This window comes from Hypanus sabinus, chromosome 1 (genome assembly GCF_030144855.1).
Source record: "Hypanus sabinus isolate sHypSab1 chromosome 1, sHypSab1.hap1, whole genome shotgun sequence".
NCBI lineage: Eukaryota > Metazoa > Chordata > Chondrichthyes > Myliobatiformes > Dasyatidae > Hypanus > Hypanus sabinus.
Window position 1 is genome coordinate 137835601 of NC_082706.1, and position 12677 is coordinate 137848277.

At 40.7% G+C, this 12677-nt stretch overlaps 1 protein-coding gene across 1 annotated transcript in view; it reads left to right on the top strand.

The window, feature by feature from the left end:
* stk3 (serine/threonine kinase 3 (STE20 homolog, yeast)) overlaps positions 1-12677 on the top strand; it is a 455037-nt gene that overhangs the window by 218261 nt on the left and 224099 nt on the right. Inside the window, exon 7 of the mRNA XM_059976958.1 lies at positions 11953-12090. Within this exon, the coding sequence (XP_059832941.1) occupies positions 11953-12090 (138 nt within the window). The remainder of the gene's footprint in view (positions 1-11952; positions 12091-12677) is intronic.

Below are 12677 nucleotides of genomic sequence, written 5' to 3' on the forward strand. Positions count from 1 at the left end.
AGATTTGTCTATTTTAATGCAAGAAGCATCATGAACAAAGTGGATGAGCTTAGAGTGTGTATCAATACTCACTGTGATGTTGTGGCCATTACAGAGACTTGGATGGCTCAGGGACAGGAATGGTTACTTTGAGTGCCAGGCTTTAGATGTTTCTGAAAGGACAGGGAGGAAGACAAAAGAGGTGGAGGCGTGACACTGCTGATTAGAGTTAGTGTCACGGCTGCAGAAAAGGAGGAAGCCATGGGGAGATTGTCTACTGAGTCTTTGTGGGTGTAAGTTAGAAACAGGAAGAGGTCAATAATTCTATTGGGTGTTTTTATAGACCACCCAATAGTAACAGGGACATCAAGGAGCAGATAGGGAGACAGATTCTGGAAAGGTGTAATAATAACAGGGTTGTCATGGTAGGAGATTTTAATTTCCCAAATATCAGTTGGCATCTCCCTAGAGCAAGGGGTTTAGATGGGGTGAAGTTTGTTAGGTGTGTTCAGGAAGGTTTCAGGAAGGACACAATATGTAGATAAAGCCTACAAGAGGAGAGTCTGTACTTGATCTGGTGTTAGGAAATAAACCTTGTCAGGTGTCAGGTCTCTCAGTGGGAGAGCATTTTAGAGATAGTGATCATAATTCTATCTCCCTTACCATGGAGAGGGAAAGGAACAGACAAGTTAGGCAAGTGTTTAATTGGAGTAAGGGGAAATATGAAGCTATCAGGCAGGAACTTGGAAGCATAAATTGGGAACAGATGATCTCAAGGAAATGTATGGCAGAAATGTGGCATATGTTCAGGGGATATTTGTGTGGAGTTCTGCATAGATACGTTCCAATGAGACAAGGAAAGGATGGTCAGGCACGGGAACCGTGATGTACAAAGGCTGTTGAAAATCTAGTCAAGAAGAAAAGAAAAGGTTACGAAAGGTTCGAAAAACTAGGCAATGATAGAGATCTAGAAAATTATAAGACTAGCAGGAAGGAGCTTAAGTATGATATTAGGAGAGCCAGAAGGGGCCATGAGAAGGCCCTGGTGAGCAGGATTAAGGAAAACCCCAAGGCGTTCTACAATTATGTGAAGAGCAAGAGAAGATGTGAGAGAATATGACCAATCAAGTGTGACAGTGGAAAAGAGTGTATGGAACTGGAGGAGATAGCAGAGGTACTTAATGAATATTTTGCTTCGTAATTCACTACGGAAAAGGATCTTGGTGATTGTAGGGACAACTTACAGTGGATTAAAAAGCTTGAGCATTTAGACATTAAGAAAGAAAATATGCCGAAGCTTTTGAAGAGCATCAAGTTGGGTAAGTCTCTGGAACCAGCTGGGATGTACCCCAGGCTACTGTGGGAGGCATGGGAGGAGATTGCTGAGCCTCTGGCAATGATCTTTGCATCATCAATGGGAATGGGAGAGGTTCGGAGGATTGGAGGGTTGCAGATGTTGTTCCCTTATTCAAGAAAGGGAGTACAGATACCCCTGAAATTACAGACCAGTGAGTCTTACTTCAGTGGTTGGTAAGTTGATGGCAAATATCCTGAGAGGCAGGATTTATGAACACTTGGAGAGACATAATATGATTAGAAATAGCCATATGATATATGTACAATGTATGTACAATGTCTGAAATACATTTTATAGAAATATTTGATGATGAACTTCAATAAAAAAAATAAATTACAGAAAAGCAATAGTCAGCCTGGTTTTGTCAAAGGGAGGTCATGTCTTATGAGTCTGACTGAATTTTTTGAGAAAGTAGAGCAGTAGATGTAGTGTATATGGATTTCAGCAAGGCATTTGACAAGGTACCTCATGCAAGGCTTATTGAGAAAGTAAGGAGGTATGGAATCCAAGGGGACATTGCTTTGTTGATCCAGAATTGGCTTGCCCACAGATGGCAAAGTGTGGTTCGAGACGCGTCATATTTTGCATGGAGGTCGCTGACCAGTGGTAATGCCTCAGGGATCTGTTCTAGGACCTCTTTGCTTTGTCATTTTTATAAATAACCTGGATGAGGAAGTGGAGGGATGAGTTAGTAAATCTGCTGATGACACAAAGGTTGGGGATGTTGTGGATGGTGTGGAGAGCTGTCAGAGCTTACAGCGGGACTTTGATAGGATGCAAAACTGGGCTGAGAAGTGGCAGATAGAGTTCAACCCAGATAAGTGTGAGGTGGTTCATTTTGGTAGGTCAAATATGATATTAGAATATAGTATTAATGGTAAGACTCTTGGCAGTGTGGAGGATCAGAGGGATCTTGGGGTGCAAGTCCGTAAGATACTCAAAGCTGCAGCACAGGTTGACTCTGGTTAAGAAAGCATATGGTGCATTGGCCTTCATCAATCATGGGATTGAGTTTAGGAGCTGAGAGGGAGTGTTGCAGCTGTATAGGACCCTGGAAAGACCTCACCTGGAGTACTGTGTTCAGTTCTGGTCACCTCACTATAGGAAGGATGTGGAAACCATAGAAAGGGTGCAGAGGAGATTTACAAGGATGTTGCCTGGATTGGGGAGCATGCCTTATGAGAATAAGTTGAGTGAACTCAGCCTTTTCTCCTTGAAGCAGCAGAGGATGAGAAGTGAAAGAGGTGTATAAGATGATGAGAGGCATTGATTGTGTGGATAGTCAGAGGCTTTTTCCCAGGGCTCAAAAGGCTAGCACGAGAGGGTACAGTTTTAAGGTGCTTGGAAGTAGGTAAAGAGGAGATGTCAGGGATAAGTTTTTTACGCAGAGAGTGGTGAGTGCGTGGAATAGGCTGCTGGCGATGGTGGTGGAGGCAGATATGATAGGGTCTTTTAAGGGACTTCTGGATATGTACATGGTGCTTAGAAAAATAGAGAGCTGTGGGTAACCACAGGTAATTTCTAAAGTAAGTAAATGTTTAGCACAGCTTTTTGCACCGAAAGGCCTGTATTGTACTGTAGCTTTTCTATGTTTCTAAATTCAAAGAAACAACAGAACTATAGTGAGGTGACCAGAACTGAGCACAGTACTCCAGGTGAGGTCTTTCCAGGGCTCAGTTTATATATTGCTAAAGTCAGAAGTTAAGCAAACACTCGATGAATTGAGTGTCATGATTAGGAAACAAGGAACAGCCTACCCCAAGCATTTTCAAATCCTTGGTGGGGAGTTCATTTAGGCTAGCTTCAAGAAATCTCTGCCCAATTGCCATCAGCATATCACCTGGAGCTCCAGGGGGTCCATCTGCATACAGGCAGAGGCTTAAGAGCTAGGCATTAGATGTAGGGACAACTAAGAGGTGGTTGTGGGAGGCAATGGAGTGGCTACGGGATTGCTTCGAGTCAGTGGACTAGGCCATGTTCAAGGACTCATCGGCGGGTTTGAGTGAGTATGCCTAGATTGTCATGGACTGTAAAGGCACTTGGGGATGAGTGCGTCTCCACAAAATCATTCAGGTCTACCTTATCAGAAGCTCTGGATGAACCAAAAGATCTGCAATATGTTGAAGGCTAGATCAGTTGTATTCAGTTGTAGAAAGCAATCTCACATGCAAAGTGACAATTTGGACCAAACTTGAATCACAGAAGGATGCTTAACAGCTGTGGCAGGGCTTGAATGCTGTCATGTTCTACCAAGTAAAGCAAGAGACATATATAACAACAAGAGTTTGCTCCCAGATGAGCCCAATGTTTTTTATACTCACTTTGAATGTCAGAACTTGAAGGCAACTTAAGAAACTCCTGGAGCCCCCAAGAACCCTGTGATTTCAGTTCTGAGGTTGATGAGAGAGCATCTTTTGGCGGGTGAACCCACAGAAAGTATCTGGCCCAGGCAGTGTACCTGGCCAAGTACTGAAGACCTGTGCTACTCCACTGGCTGGAGTGTTTACTGACATCTTTAACCTCTTGGTTCAGCAGTCTCAGGTACCCACCTTCAGTCATACCAGTGCCCAAGAAGAATGTGGTAACCTGTCTCAATGATCAGGAGCATTTGAATCCACTGAGATGAAGTGCTTTGAGAGGTTGGTCATCAAACATATTAACTCCTGCCTGAGGAGTGACTTAGATCTACTTAAATTTGCTTAGTGTTACAACAGATCAACAGCAGATGCCATTTCATTGGTTTGTCATTCACCCTTGAAACATCTGGACACAATCATCCCCTCAAAACTATTCAATAAGCTCCAAGACCTAGACTTCGATACCTCCTTGTGCGACTGGATCCTCAGTTTCCTCACTTGCAGATCCCAGTTAATTCAAATTGACACTGACATCTCCTCCACAATCACTATCACAGAAAACAACGTGCTTAGCCCCCTGCTCTACTCGCTTTGTATTTATGACTGTGAAGCTAAGTACAGCTCCAATGCCATATTCAAGTTTGCTGATGACGGCACTGTTGTTGGCCAAATCAGAATTGATGACAAATTGACATATTGGAGGGAGATTGAAATCTGGTTAAATAGAACCGCAGCACCAGCCTCTCACTTGACAATACAAAAACCAAAGAGCTGGCTGTTGACTCTAAGAGGAGGAAACTGGAGGTCTGTGAGCCAGTCGTTATCAAGGGATTGGAGGTGGAGAGGATAAGTAACATTAAACTGTTTTGCATTATCATTGCAGAGATTCGGTCTGGGACCAGCACAGTAGTGCCATTACAGAGAAGGCATAGCAGCACCTTGATTTTATATATATATATATATATATATAAAAAAGTTTGCGGAGATTAAACTTGTCATCTAAAACTTTGACAAACCGCTATAGATGTACAGTGGTGAGCATCCTAACTGGTTGCTTCACGGCCTGGTATGGAAACACTAACACCCATGAACAGAAAAGCCTCCAAAATGTAGTGGATACTGCCCTGTTCATCTCAGGAAAAGCCCTCCCCACCATTAAGAGTAAGTACAAGGAGTGCTACCACAAGAAAGTAGCATCCATTATTAAGGACCTCCACCATCCAGGCCATGCCCTGTTCTTGTTGTTGCCCTCAGGAAGAAGGTACAGGAGCCTTACCACCAGGTTCAGGAATACTTACGACCTTTCAGCCATCAGAGTACTGAACCGGTGTGATTAACTTCACTTCCTTCAACAATGAACTGATTCCATAACATATGGACTCACTTTCAAGGACTCTACAACTCATATTCTCAAAAAGACTTAATATTTATTTATTTATTTGCTTTCATTTGTAGAATTTGTCTTCTTTTGTGGATCAGTTATTTGCTTTGTTTGTGTATAGTTTTTCATTGATTCCATCGTATCTCTTTGTATCTACTGTGAATGCCTGCAAGAAAATAAATTTCAAGGTAGTATATGGTGACATATACCTACTTTGATAATAAATTGACTTTGAACTTTGAACTGTAGCTACATCTATGATCAGGACATTACACCACATCTACTTCCTCTTCCCCTTTCAGCATTCCTCGGACTATTCCTTTCAGAGTTTCCTGGTCAATCCTCCCTTTCCTGGCACTCATTCCTCCTCTTATGGCACTTACCCTTGCATCTACAGGTGACGCATACATCTCCCTTCACTTCTTTGTTGCCCATTATCCAGGGATCTGAACAGTATTTCCAGGTGAACCCATGATTAATTTGAACTTCTTCCAAACCAGCATACTGCATTCACATTGTGGGCTTGTCTATACTGGAAGCAAACACAAGCAGAGTTTTGCAAAATGCCTGTGAGCTTTGCACTATACCTTTGGTGAATACACAGGCTGAACCTCAACTTTCTATTGCCAGCTTCTTTAGTCCTCTATCCCACTACCACTCTGACTTGTCATCCTGTTCTATTATATTAAGGCACATTACAAGCTTGAGAAGCTGCACTTCATCTTCTGTTTGGGCATGTTGTAGCCTTCTGGTCACAATGTTGAACTTGAGAGTTTCAGGTTACTTGATTGTCATCCATTTGTGATATTGGGTCATTTCTATTGTTGTTTCTTTTAAGATATATTCAACCTGATCTGTCTTAGCGCACTGTGTTCTCAACTCCCACATTCTTTTATCTATTTTTTTGTCTTCAATCTCACTTTTTAACTGCTTTGATTCACTCATTGATCAGTTAACTTTGTCTACAGCCTATCCAATAGCACCCCAGTTTTACCCTGTCAGAGACATATTCCCTTCCCCCAACCCTCTCTTCAGCTTTGGAATCTTCTTTTGTGTCCCTCCCAATCTGATGGAGTCTTTGACCTGAAACGTTAGCTCCATTTCTCTTCCCACTGATGAGGCCTGGCCTGATGAGTATTTCCAGCAGTTTTGCTTTTTATTTCAAATTTCCAGCATCTGAAGTGGAATCACTTGTTTAGCCCCAATGATTACAGATTTGAGTTAAAATTTTACTTTAAAGAATGCTAATTTCTGCATCTAAGGGATGGACTTTTGCTTTGGTCTTACTGAAGGTAGTGTCCAAATCTTCATATTACACTATAAAATGTATTAGCTTTTAAGGTTGTGCAATTGCACTATTTTTTGTTGGGCATGAAAAGCTGCAGTAAGTCTTCATATTTTGGCAGCCTCTTGTGGTTCTAATTGGTAATGCTGTGCTATTTTCAACTTTCTTTGTACTTTTAGAAAACTGTTAAGATGTGGCATTTTACAAAACCACATAATCCTTCAGTGTGCCCAATTTGGGTTTATTGGGAAATCAATTATGAAATTAAATTTTGATAGTTTTGTAACTTATTCAAGAAGTTTAACACCATAGTCATTATATTGGAAGATCAATGGAGAAACTAAAACTGCTATAGTTTCACACAAACTTTAATGGCAAATGTAAAGCAACCAAGGATTCAAGACTTTTTTCAATAACTGTGGAGGAAAATAAACAAAATGAAAGTTTAGACAGATTCTCAGTTCATTTATGGTGTTTGTTTGCAATTTTCATGGTAAGCTCACAGTAATCTGTGATCTCCATAGAATATATTAAGCAAAAGATGAGGATTGATATGGTTTGTAGGAAGAGTCAATTATGATTGAGCTTTGCTGGAGGAGAAAGAAGATAGAAGCAAACCCGAAAGGGAAGCCATAGATCACTGGGAGAGAAACTCAACATAAAGCCCTATTTAATAGCTGATGTGGAGGAAATGCTGCTTGAGGGTCTTTCATAAATGTGAAACTTGATCTATCCATGTCCTTTACTCACTCTCCATATTGGAGTTCACCTTTAAGGCATTGGACTCAAATTACAGGTTAATCAGCAAACAAGGCAGTTTTTATCAATCTTCAGATGTGGATAAGGGCACAGAGGACCTTTGGCTTGGTTTGACCATCTTCACATCCCCCTATTAACCTTCTCCCAAGCTCTTAGTATGGTGAGGTAACTATAGTGAGAATATTTAATATATTGAGTTCACCTTTATGCATCTCAAAATTGTCATCCTGCAGAGGTAAAAATAAATTACAACAATTTGGAGTCAGAATCAAATTTATTATTACTGATAAATTTCACAAAATTTAATATTTTGTGGCGCATTACAGTTCCATACATTAAAAAACTACAAGTTACAATAAGATTCAAAGTACATTTATTATTAAAGTATGTATACAGAATACAGCTCTGAGATTCATCCTCCCACAGGCAGCCACAAAACAAAGAAACAAACACCATGGAACCCATTCCAGAAAGCACCAAACACCCAATGCGCGAAAAAAGATCAGATAGTACAAACAGCAAAAAACGAGTGAACAACACATAGGATATCAAACGCCAAACCAGGAGTCCAGTAGTATTGAGTCTAGGTCAGTTCAATGCTGTATCACTAACCGACCGCAATGTGCCCAGGTTCACATTCATCAAACTGTTTAAAAACTGCGAAAAAATGAGTAACGAGAATCCAGAAACACATGCAACATGAACCTCAAAGTGCCCCAAAACGAGTCCCCAGCCTCACCGATCAATCCTTGCAATATGGATCCCAAGCCTCCTGCCCTTTCCTTCGAAAGCAGCTAGTGAGAGGGAGAGGACAACTGGTCAAGCGCAGGCAGACAGCGCTGAACACCCCCCCACCCCATCCTCCACTCTTGTCCTCATTGGCTTCAATCTTGCTCGACGACTCAGTCAGAGAGAAGAAATTGGGTTGATCCTGGGCTCGCACCCTGTCTCCAGGCCACACACTCTCAGAATCAGAATCAGGTTTATTATCACCAGCATGTTTCGTGAAATTTGTTAACAGCAGCAGTTCAATGCAGTAGATATTATAGAAAAGAGAAAAAGAATAAATAAATCAATTGCTGTATACATGTATTGAATTGATTAAAATTGTGCAAAAAACAAATAACATATATTAAAAAAGTAAGGTAATATTCAAGGGAAGCTGTTCCTGAATCACTGAGTGTGTACCTTCAGGCTTCTGTATCTCCTACCTGATGGTAACCTGAGAAAAGGGCATGCCCTGGGTGCTGGAAGTCCTTAATAATGGATGCTGCCTTTCTGAGACACCGTTACTTGAAGATGTTCTGGATACTTTGAAGGCTAGTATCCAAGATGGAGCCAATTAAATTTACAACACCCTGCAGCTTCTTTCAGTTGTGTGCAGTAGCCACCCCCCCCCCCCACCCAACCAGACAGTAATGCAGCCTGTCAGAATGCTCTCCACGCTACAGACGATTTTGGTGTTTTTGTTGACATACCAAATCTCTTCCAACTCCTCATGAGTATATTCACTGTCTTGCCTTCTTTATAGCTGCATCGATATGTTGGAACCAGGTGAGGTCCTCAGAGATCTTGACACCCAGGAACTTGAAACTGCTCACTCTCTCCACTTCTGATCCCTCTGCTCACTCTCTCCATTTCTGATCTCTCTATGAGGATTCTGTGTGTTCCGTCGTCTTACCCTTCCTGAGATCCACAATCAGCTCATTGGTCTTACTGATGATGAGTGCCAGGTTGTTGCTGTAACACTCTCCACTAGTTTGAATATCTTGCTCCTGTACACCCTCTCGTTACCATCTGAGATTCTACCAACAATGGTGTATTATCAGCAAATTTAGAGATGGTGTTTTAACTATGCCTAGCCACACAGTTATGTGTATACAGAGAGTAGAGCAGTGGGCAAAGCACACACCCCTGAGGTGCACCAGTGTTGATCGTCAGCAAGGAGGAAATGTTATCACCAATACGCACAGATTGTGTCCTCAGTGTCAAGATCTCTGAGGATCTAACCTAGTTCTAACATATCAATGTAGTCATAAACAATGCAAGACAGCAGCTCTACTTTATTAGGAGTTTGAAGAGATTTGGCATGTTAATAAATACACTCAAAACTACTATAGATGTACCGTGGAGAGCATTCTGACAAGTTGCAGCACTGTCTGGTATGGAGGGGTTACTTCACAGGACTGAAAGAAGCTGCAGAAGGTTGTAAATCTAGTCAGCTCCATCTTGGCACTAGCCTACAAAGTACCCAGGATGTCTTTAGGGAGCGGTGTCTCAGAAAGGCAGCATCCAGGGCATGCCCTTTTCTCACTGTTATCATAAGGTAGGAGGTACAGAAGCCTGAAGGCACAAACTCAGCGATTCTGGAACAGCATCTTCCCCTCTGCCATCCGATTCCTAAATGGATGTTGAAGCTTTGGACACTACCTCACTTTTTTTTTAATGTAGTGTTTCTGTTCTTGCATATTTAAAAAAAAAATCTGTTCAATATATGTAATTGGTTTACTTGTTTGTTTTTTATTATGTTTTATTCCTTTTATTTTTTTCTCTCTCTGCTAGAATATTTATTATATTGAACTGCTGCTGCTAAGTTAACAAATTTCATGTCACATGCCGGTGATAATAAACCTGATTCTGATTCTGATCCAATTGCAGAGGGAGGAATAGAGGCCCAGGTTCTGTAACTTCTCAATCAGGATTATGGGAATGATGGTATTAAATGCTGAACTGTAGTCAATGAACAAAATCCTGACATAGCTGCTTGTGTTGTCCAGGTGGTCTAATGCCATGTGGAGAGCCATTGACATTGCATCTGCCGTTGACCTATTGTGGTGATTGGCAAATTGCAATGGGTCCAGGTCCTTGCTGAGGCAGGAGCTCAGTCTCGTCGTGACCAACCTCTCAAAGCATTTCATCACTGCAGATGTGAGTGCTACTGGGCGATAGTCATTAAGGCATCTCACATTATTCTTCTTAGGCACTGGTATAGTTGTTGCCTTTATGAAGCAAGTGGGAATTTCTGCCCGTAGCAATGAGAGGTTGAACCAACAATAAGAAATATCTTAAAAAAAGTGAAAAAGTGAGCAGCATAGTGACGAAGTGTTTTTGGGTTCATGGACAAGTCAGAAATCTGATAGCGGAGGGGAAGAAACTGTTTTTAGAATGCTGAGTGTCTGTCTTCACGTACCTGTACCTCCTACCTGATGGTAGTAATGAGAAGAAGGCATGTCCCTGATTGTGAGAGTCCTTAAAGATGAATGCTGCCTTCTTCAGGGACTGCCTTTTGAAGCAACACACACAAAATGCTGGTGGAATGCAGCAGGTCAGGCAGCATCTATAGGGAGAAGCGCTATTGATGTTTTGGGCCGAGACCCTTCATCAGCACCCTTTGTCCTGATGAAGGGTCTCGGCCCGAAATGTTGACAGCGCTTCTCCCTATCGATGCTGCCTGACCTGCTGCGTTCCACCAGCATTTTGTGTGTTATGTGTGTTGCTTGAATTTCCAGCATCTGCAGATTTCCTCATGACTGCCTTTTGAAGATGCCTTTGATGGTGGGGAAGGGTTGTGCCCATGATGGACCTGCTTGCAGCTTCTCTCCTCAAACACCTAATGAAGTATAGCCATTGGCATGCCTTAATCATGTTTCCATCAATATGTTGGGCCCAGGGTAGATCCTTAGATACTGATGCCCAGGAACTTGAAGCTGTTCATCTTTTCCACTGCTGACCCCTCAGTGAAGACTGATGTGTATTCTCCCAACTTACCCTTTCTGAAGTTGCAATTAATTCATTGGTTGTACTGATGCTGAAAGCAAGATTGTTGTTGAAATCAAAATGGATTATGAATATGTAAGTTCATTGTACTAATGTGTTATTTCCCATAACTTCAATTAAACTCAAATAGTGTGATTTTAAAATGGTTAGCACAAATGAACATGGTGGCAGATATACAGACTAATAGTATGATGATCAGTGAATGGCCTATTAATATGAGGAAATTATATTAGAGGTGGCATGGTAACATAGCAGTTACTGTAATCCTATTACAGCACCAGCAACCCGAGTTCATTTCCACCACTGACTGTAAGGAATTTCTATATTCTTCCCGTGACTGTGTGAGTTTCTTCCAGGTGCTCTCATTTCTTGCCATGTTCCAAAGATGTATGAATTAGTAGGTCAATTGGTCACAGGGATGTAATTGAATGGCCAGGAGCACCTTTTACTGTGCTGTATCTCTAAAATAAAAATAAATAAAATAAATTATCCTTCTTTAGGAAATTGAATGGTATATTACAGAAATTATATTACAGAAACTGTGGAAAGCATAACAAACAATAATAAAGCTTATAAGTCAGTTTGTAATTTATTTGAAAGTAGAGATTTGGTTAATTCAACAACTGTATTCTAAAAAAAATAAGAATCAATGGGAGTAATTATTAAGGTGGGAAATGACCCTGGCACAAAACAGCACTTTGTTAGTTTTTATCTGTTCAGGAAGGCTCTTTAGTTCTACTAAGCAGGTTAAAAATGGAATGTTTCTCTGGAGACTGATAAACAATAATAGATAAAAATAAAGCATGAAGTGGTCAATGAAGCTCAGTTTGCACAGAGGAAATTTAATGGGAAATAGTTACATTGGTTGCAGATGGACTTGTTTCCTGAACCTCATTCCTGATAGAAATTCTAGAGCTGTAAAAGGTTTGTACATCAGATTTACTGTAAGATAGAGAAGGTGAATTAAAGGATTTGTTTGTTTGACTGCACTAAAACTCAGATGATGCTGATTTCCGTGTTCAACTGATTTTCCCTTTCCTTTTCTCTTTTAAAATAGGCTATTTTTATGATTCCCACCAACCCACCACCAACATTCCGGAAGCCAGAACTTTGGTCAGATGAGTTCACGGATTTTGTAAAGAAGTGTCTAGTGAAGAATCCAGAGCAAAGAACAACTGCCACACAGCTATTACAGGTTTGGTGAAATGTTTCTCAGTAAATCCTTAGTTTTATGTGATGTAATAAATTTCCAGGTCTGAATTATGTACAGTTTAAACAAACATTTCAGCTTTCATCTGAAAGAAGCCTGGCCAATGGATATGGATTGTACATTTGAGCACCTAGATTTTAACATGTTCATTTATAGCATTCCTGATTTTGAGATGGCTGTTCTTGACATTTTACAAAATTGTTTTGGTTGCAAATGAAAGCTCATTAACATTATGGTACATTGTTAAGTTCAGATATATCCCTTAAATTTAGAGAAAAAAAATCAAAGCACAGAGTTGTCTTTATGAGTAATAATGTTCATTATTTTACTAACATTTCACTGGCTTCCTGATGCATAATCATGATCGTTGCTGTGATCTATAAGCCCCTAAAGTGACAAACTACTCAACAACTGAGAGCACCAACGAACATTAAGTATTAGATCTAGAATTTTTCAATCCATTACAATTTCTGGGCAAGATGAGGAATAGGATTCTATGAATGAGAGACACTAGATTGTGGATGTGTAAATACATACATTTGGATATCCTGGATGCAATCTATTTCATACTT